The 8,996-nt window shown below is 31.6% G+C and overlaps 1 protein-coding gene across 1 annotated transcript in view; it reads right to left on the bottom strand.

Annotated features, from left to right (window-relative positions):
* Positions 1-1,093: 1,093 nt before the first annotated feature.
* LOC139006499 (NKG2-A/NKG2-B type II integral membrane protein-like) overlaps positions 1,094-8,996 on the bottom strand; it is a 46,713-nt gene continuing 38,810 nt past the window's right edge. Inside the window, exons 5-6 of the mRNA XM_070408830.1 lie at positions 1,539-1,639; positions 1,094-1,226 (exon numbers count right to left, since the gene is read on the bottom strand). Of these exons, the coding sequence (XP_070264931.1) occupies positions 1,094-1,226; positions 1,539-1,639 (234 nt within the window). The remainder of the gene's footprint in view (positions 1,227-1,538; positions 1,640-8,996) is intronic.

The following is an 8,996-nucleotide window of genomic DNA, read 5'->3' as shown; positions in this document are numbered from 1 at the left end:
CATCTCAACTGACACAAAAATAATAAAAATGTAACATCATTATAAAATATATTAGAATAATAGCAATATTATGGAATTGCTTTTATATGAGAAAGTTCTGATGAAAAAACTTTAAAACAAATCTCATACTTAAGGATGAAATATTTAAATGTGTTCCCTAAAAATAGAGGACACATACAACACTTTTACTGTCCTTACTATTCAACATTGGAAATAAAACTTCAGCCTATGACGATAAGTCAAGAAAAGAAAAAAATTACACCAGGGAGAAAGAAATAAAATAACTGTCTATATATACTATGTAGAAGCACGTATATTTGAAATGATAGGATTAATACACAAATCAATAGCAAACCTCAACTGCATTTATGTTTAAAGCAGCAAAAATTACTAAAGAAATTTTAAAATAAGTATACCATTTACAAAATCACAACTATAGAAGAATCATATTTCTTTGACTTCAATATAGAAAAATTTTAAACATAGAGAAATTAAAGAAAGCCTAATCATGGAGCGATAAAGCATGATATTGATTGAAAGAATCAATATTGTAAAATTACATCTTTATAAATTATTTAAAGTTTAAATGCAGTTCCTAACATAACCTCAGTGTTTTTTAACAGCTGTATTGAGGTTTAATTTACAAAGCAAAAAAATTCATCCATGTAGAGTATATATGTCAGCGATTTTCAGTATATTCAACAGAGTTTGCAACCATCACTACTAACAAAATTTGGAAAGTATCCAGCCCCCAAAAGTAACAGTGCACCAATTAGCATTCGTTTGTTACGTACCTCCCTTCAACCTTTGGCAACCACTAACCTACCTTCTGCTTCTGTGGGTTGGCCTATTCTTGATAACACATATAAAGTAACTCACACAACATAAGGTCATTTAGAAATGTTGAATGCCACAAATACAACATTGATCAAAACATGTCAGACACTAACAGCAATGAATATCTGCACTTTTGAGTGTGTATGTTATTTTCCAATAATTGTTATAGAAAATTATTTCATCATAAAACAAGTGATATAATTCATTTGAAGACATGTGCAATCATAATATTCTTTCCATTTCATGAAAAATAAAGTTACCCAACAGAATCCAAACCCCAAAGCTTATGCTTACAGCTATATATTTTTGAAGCTTCACAACTCCATGACGTGAGGCCATATATGTGTAGCAGAGCACAGTCACCTTTACCAGATGATAATTCTGCTATTCTGTAATGGAGAAAAAGGCATTATTTTGTTGTTATTGTGTGGGGGCCAATCCATGAAACAATAAATAGCATTTCCATGTAACTGTAATCACAGAATATTTTGAAAATGGGAAATGATATTTTCATGGTATATTAGTAAGAGTTGGTTATTAGAAAAATTAGATAGTAATTCTTTAATATTTATATCAATCTTTCATCAACTTGGACTAATATTCTTCATGTTTATAATTAAACTTAAACAAAATAATAATACTCTTGAGAATTTTTATTTTTTTGAATTTTCCTTTTATATAGCATTTAAAAAACTACTTACTTTAGTTTGAAAGGTGAACCATTTGTCAACTTCCAAGGATGATCACTGCTGCTACGAAAAACTCCAATCCATGATGGAGGTAATACGGAACTCAGAAATTCCTACCCCAAAATAAAGAATTTTTATTTAAATAATCATCATGAAAGTAGTGTATTCTTTCAAAAGATCCTTCATTTTGAGACTAAAATAAGATTGTTAGATCTTAATCTAACACTAAAGATATATTAAGACTTTTTATTAAAGATATATTAAAATCACTTTTCATATTTTCAAAAACTTTCCGCACTGTTTGTACATTTGATTTAAAATTAACCCAAATATTTATGTTTAATGGTCTCATTCTTCTTATTAATTTAATAAGGAAAATTCTGATTCATGTAATTTAGTAGTTACCCACATTGATGAAACTAACATAACAAAGATTTAAATAAGTTTCCAAATACTTAAAGTATTTGTTACCATGACTAAATCAATGTCATTTGCTACAATGTCTCAGATAGCAGGTTTTTATAAAAAGGGATCATAATTAAGAAAATAAATGACATGAAAGAAAAAAAAAAAAGATTCTCTGTGTTTCACAACATTGTTTAACCAGATAAAGTTTAAATTGACCTGTTTCTGTGTTGGTGGAATCCAGTGGTCCAGGTGTCAGAGACTCATTTCACTGCTAATTAGAACTATAAATTCTGGAACTAATTAATGAAAGACATGAGTTAAGAAGAGCTCTGAAAGGTGGAATGAGAATGAGTAAAAGGTTTGGTACTCCAGGATTTGGAACACAGAGCGTCTGGGTATCTTATATCCCACCCAACAGAAGAAAGCGACTTAGGCCTGATTGTTTCCAATTCCCAACCTAGAAATAAGATGTGGCTCAAGGAAGCCATTCCTCTTCTGTGTTACAAAGGGAATCTTGTGCAGCAACAGCAGGCAAGCTTAGGAGAGTGATTGGGCCTAAACCGGCAGTTGAACATCCCTCTCACAATCCAGGAACGCTGGCTCATAAACACTAACCTGCATGCCTGCCAGATTTCCCCTGACCACCCTGCCTGCCTACCTGATATCCTCTAACCACTTGTCTGCCTGCCTGATTTCCCTTAACCAATCACCTGCCTGCCTGATCTCCCTTAATCACTCGCTTGCCTGCCTGATCGCCCCTAACTACCTTTGCCATTGGCCTCTGCACCTGGGACCCAGGCTTTCCTCCTCTGGCTGGCTGCATGCAACCGGGACCTGGGCTTCCCTCCCTCTGGCCAGCACAGTCACCAGGGACCCTGGACGGCTTCCCCCGGGCTCAGGCTTTGTCAGGAAGAATGTCTGGAATGCCTTATGGAAGATGTCCAGTCTATCCCGTCTAATTAGCATATTACCCTCTTATTAGTATAGATTATAAAATCAAACAGTGGAATTTTATACAAACTTTAAATATTTATACCTATATATAAAAATGTGAATTCTACAAATATACTATTGACTGAAATAAGGCTTTAATAAAGTATATGAAATGTTTAACATCTTACCATTTCTTCTTCATTATCTATGTAAAGCAGATTAGAGTTCTTAGAAGCACAGGCCAGCACACTCTCATGCCATGTTTTATTTTCAGTGCTAATGTAATAGCAATTGTTGGAATATGTAAACCACCCCAGTGGACAATGTTCACAATGATATGCTAAAGAAAGATTACAAATTATAATGCAATAGCAATTTGAAGTTTTGAAAATTAACTTACACACTTACATAAGTATAAACACATTGGTACATAATATACCTATGCATCCTCACTGGCTGGTACATATAAAACAAAACAAAGTCACAGGAAAGGGTCTGCCAGATATCCCCTAATGTCTGTGCCCATATAAAGCAAACACATAAACAAAAATATCCACTCTGTACATGTCCTAAAAGCCAATGACTGAAACTGCTTTTTAAAATAGTGAGATTACTTGTCTCTTATTATATTATAGCTGTAGGAAATTTAAGCCAAAGAGCAACAATGGATGTGGCAATTTAAAATTGATGATTTTTCATAATGTTGCAGAAGAAGGAACACTTTCTTATAATAATTATTTATGAATATGTATTGCTCATTTAATAATTTATGTTCTCCCAAAAGAGTCTATTATCATTATTGCCTAGCCTGAGACAAAATATATATAAACTTTGCTGATATAAGAACTTTGAAAATTATTATGTACCTTTCAGGATCTTTGTGTTGACAGATGAATTGTTCTTCTCCAGTTTACTAGTACCTAAAAAAATTAAGATAATTGTTCAAAAAGTAATTAATCTAAACAAATGATAATAATTTTTGTTTCTAGCTTGAAGTTTTTTTAAATATTGCCTATGATGAGAATTATCTGTAACAAAATTGATTTACTAAGAAAAATAAATGAAGTAACACAGATTTAAAGGAAAATATTTTAAAATACTATGGGAACAAACTTTGCCATCACTTACAGTATTGGCTTACCCAATATCAAGAATTAATTTGCATTTCTTAGTAGGGTCCTTTGGATTCCTATATTTTTATGTATTTAAGTTATGAAATCAGAATACATAAATGTGTAAAATTTGTTCTACAAATCGTTCTATTTTTATGCATTTGACAAATTCAGCATAGCACATTTATCTAAATATATACATTAAAATGAGAATTCTATTCTGGAATACTGTATTATGAAATGCTTAGAGGCACTCAGATTCTTTAAAATGATGTTTCCTTAAAATCTTCCAAAAACTTACCAGGCATAAAAAGTATCACTCTTACTACACTGTACATCAAGACAAGGCAGATAACTCCCAGAACCCCAGCAAAGAGCTTCTCTGGAGGTGATGGTGAATCTGCAGGAAGAGAAAGGAGAGATGGAGACATTATTTAGACAGTTTACGTATAAGAGAACCCACGTGCACAGCGAATCATAAAGTTGAATCCTGAAACCATATCTAGCAGTGGAATCTTCCTCTCAGATGGACCATTTCATTTTCTGAAAACACGATTCTCCATGAGACGTTGGTCAAAGACGACACCTTACAACAGCGCCTCAAAGAAATTAGCCCTCAGATTTCATATTAGAATAGTGTGTTCCTACTTTAAGCTCTGACCCTTACAAGTGAAAACATATGTGAGCTAATTCCCTACTCTTTTGCACACCTCTATATCCCAGGTGCACATCCTAGAACAATTATACTGTGTGTCTATTAAATGTGTCACCTTTGCTTTAGTCATCCTTGTAATTCCATTGAAGGTCTTGAAAAGCACTTGAAAGTTTATTCCCACACAGAATATTTATTGTTCAGTTGGTACAATGGAGCTGTTCATGCCCTTACCTTTCACTTGCTGTCTCCTTAAGTCCTCAGCCAGATTCATTTCTGAGTCATTTTCTTGTTGGACATCCATCTTGAGGCTGAGTAATGACAGGGATGGTGCCTGTGACAACAGTACTTAAGTAATTAGTAAATGATGTGAACAATGACAAGACCCCAAGCATAGTCTTTGTGGGTGGAGTGTGAGATAGTAGCAGTACTCACTTTACATTTGACCAATGTGAAGTCTTATTCTAGTTTACGTAGAGATTTAAATGTGTTTCATGATAGAATAATCGTTCTTAAAATGATATTCTATGTTTAACATAATATTATTGGTTGAAGCAATGAAAAGTAAGAAGTTAACAAAGAATAAAGAAAATCAGAATAATGATATCATTATCAAAGTCAGAATCCACTGAATCATTTTAATACAATTAGAATAACTGTTAAAATTAAAATGCTGTATAGAAAAAAAGTGATGCCCTAAATTTTATGACAATTTATGGTTACAGATTGAGTGTTTTAAAGTTGGGGGAATAGTAGTATTAGAATATATATAGTACTTTTCTTTCTTTTTTTAAAAAATATATTTTATTGATTTTTTTTTTACAGAGAGGAAGGGAGAGAGAGAGTTAGAAACATCGATGAGAGAGAAACATCGATCAGCTGCCTCCTGCACATCTCCTACTGGGGATGTGCCCGCAACCCAGGCACATGCCCTTGACCGGAATCGAACCTGGGACCCTTCAGTCTACAGGCCGACGCTCTATCCACTGAGCCAAACCGGTTTCGGCAGTACTTTTCTTTAATACATTAATTTTATTGATTCACTTATTTTTATTTATTAAAAGGGCAGATGATATTTTAAAATATCACGTGATATTTTAAATAATTGTGGAGTTCTGAGAAATCATTATAATTAAAGAAAATATTTTATATGCTGAAAAATGCTACACGACACTCTAAAGGTATCCAAAACTTACTAAAAATGAAAGCAATAGAAAGTTAAAGGATTCTTAAAAATATTAATTTTACACAATACTAATTTTAAACTTACAATTTATTTAACGGTTAAGAAATGAAACCATAAGACGATTAATAAATGTGTATATTATTTATGGAGGAACCTTGTTGGTGCAATATTCCTGAAAGATCCTAGGGCTATCAAAGTCAGTGAAGGTGACTGTAGTGTGTAGGCAAATGTAATAAATCTGATAATTTATTCAATAATTCAGTCAATGGACTCTGCAGTCAGTGAGATCTAGAATAAATTCTGGCTTTGAAATATATAATGTATTACCTTTAAAAGTTATTTAGTGTTTAACAACCTAGCTTACAACCTAGCTTAATCTAAGGTTGGAATAAAATATTTTAAGATACAATGCATATAAAGATAGCACTCGATCTGATATTTATAAACTCTCAGTATGTCACTTGTTTTAATTATTTTAACACAATTGCCTTGTTACTATTTCTGATTCATATCAGACAATGAAAATGTAATTCGTTAGACAGGAGTTTCTTATCAGTGTGGCATCTTTTTGCATGTGTTGTTCAATTTCTAAAAAGTATTTTGATTGCTTATAGCTAAGTTTAAATATTCAACAACAAAGGTTTTTAAAAGTTTTAGCATTTTACCGAGACTACTAAATTCTGATTTTTATTGCAAGTCACACTGATTTTATTTCTTCAAAGGGTGTGTATGAGGAACTATGTTTTAGCTTCATGACCTGATGAATTCTTCTTAAGAATTTATTTTTAAAATCTGGTATAAATATGAAATAATATACATTGATAATTATATCTATTAATTACAAAATACAAAATCCAATGGGATTTTATTTAAGTTATACTGATTTTCAAGGCCAAATATACATGTACGTATGCTCTTTAGTAATTTTGTAGACAAACATTTGAATATTTTAAGATATCTACCAACATATTTCATATTTTACCCTAAATAGTACAAATAAGAATACCAATGTTTTATTTTATTTTATTGTATGTGAATTGTACTTAGGTAGTATCACATCTAGCATTTGTAATTTAGCATTAAATGAATTGGGCTAGGAGAGAGACAAAAGAGTAGACACACATACCTCTGGAAGCCAGAAAGTAATGAATCCTTCAGTGGGAGGCCAGGTCACTCCTGTAAACAAACAATGTCTGTGGTTTTCACCAACTGGCCTGTGAAGACTGAGCGTGAATCAACAGTAGAAAAAAATAGATTTCTCATCACTGTGTCACTTAGAATTTGAACAGGAAATTCTTACACTTGGGCAATTTTGAGGATGATTTATCTCATCACACATCTTCCAATTGTAGGAGACTTTGAGCTTGTAGTGCGTCACTTTGTCCATAGGTAAGTGCCTCTGAGAAATTATTTTCATATTCTAAAAGATTTCTGGGACAAAAGACGTGACCATTCATGCTGTTAACTTATTTCATCTTAAAATCACAAATCTTTGGCCTCACGAAGAGTATCTCAGATGTTTAACTTCTACTCTTAGACAAGGTTGCTAAATAATGGCATTACCTCATTTTATTTATACACTCATTATGTTATTTTAATTATAATAGAATAAATCTAAAACCATAATTTCATTTACAATAGCTACTTAATGATGTTTGTCACTAATATACTGAAGAATTACTACATTTTCAACATATAGTAACTATCACAAATATTTATTCTCAAATGTATCTTCTCATACTCTCTTGTTTTTAAAATTGCTGTATTTAATTTTATTATTTGTATATTAGAAACACAAATTTTCCTGATATTAATAAATGTCTGGGAGGTATAAGACATTAAGCAACACTGAACTACACCATAATGTATAAAATTGAAATATTAAATTAGTACTTATATTATTTATTAATTCATATTTAAATTATAATTAGTAGTTTGTATTTTAACAGAAATATTTGTTGTAAATGACAAAAACCCAAGTCTAATGATGTAGAAGGAAAACAAATGTAATTTTTAAAAATTTCACTTGACCATAGCTGGGGAGGCAGAAATAGTAAACTTTGAAAACACATGTGAAGTGACACATGACCATTAGAAAAAATAAAACATTGCATTTAAATTATCTAGTGTGTATCAAATAGAATTTTTCATCTTTCTCATATTACATCCAGGAAAGTGGAAATGTTTATCTTCATTAGTGAATAAATTAAAATTGGGAGTACTGTATGATCCAGCAATCTCATTTCTGAATGTGTATCCAAAGAAACAACACAATTATTTTATAATTTTTGATTATAATTTGTTGATTGATTTTCAAAATAGAGAAGGGAAAAGATTAGATAGATAGATTTAGCTAGATAGAGAGATAGATAGACAGATGATAGATTGATAGATAGATAGATAGATCTAGTAAATGCATGCCCCAGTCCTGACAGGTAAACAGATGTACTTGACTTGTGTGTGGCGTCAGCCCTCAGGTTTACAACTGCTGCAGAGTCAGGCCACAGGGCAACAGCACCAGCTAGCACAGGCGATCTGGTGTGATCATGTGCTAACCATTAGCAGTACCTTGTTTATGAGCTTTCACTCTTGGATTTCAATATTTAGACTCTACTAGTAGATGTGTAATATTTATTTCTGTCAGTGAAATTACTAAATTGTTTTTTCCAACATGTGGCCTAGTTGCTAAAGTTTTTAAAAAAATAACGGTGAATCAAGAGCAAAAAATAATGTGTTAATTTAATGTAAGTAAACCTTATTTTTAAACATTTTAAAATTAGCAAGGTGTTAATATCACATATGATATACAAACCTGAAATTTGGTCCATTAAATACAGAGTACACTAAATCAAATGTTTACTGTAAACTAAATGTTTCTGTTGAAATATTATAAGAATTGTTCATATTTAGATATGTAAATATTACTGTAAAGACTTTATTCATTAAAATATGAAGTTATATGTGATCAGATTAATGATATATTATTTCCTTATTTCAGACATGCAATAACGTCAGGATTTCATAAGAATTGTACATTTGCAAGGCTGGAGTACCACAAGCTCTCTTCTGAATCCTGTTTAGAAAATAAAAGCTATGTTTGTAAGCACCAGCCACGTTAGCTTACCTAAATCTAGTATAAGGTACTCCCAACATCTAAAAATAACACATTTCTAGTTTCT

The sequence above is a fragment of the Myotis yumanensis genome, unplaced genomic scaffold (genome assembly GCF_028538775.1).
Source record: "Myotis yumanensis isolate MYYU_CA2020_CCGP unplaced genomic scaffold, mMyoYum1.0.hap1 SCAF_3, whole genome shotgun sequence".
NCBI classification, from domain to species: domain Eukaryota; kingdom Metazoa; phylum Chordata; class Mammalia; order Chiroptera; family Vespertilionidae; genus Myotis; species Myotis yumanensis.
This window is presented reverse-complemented; position numbering and strand designations above follow the sequence as displayed.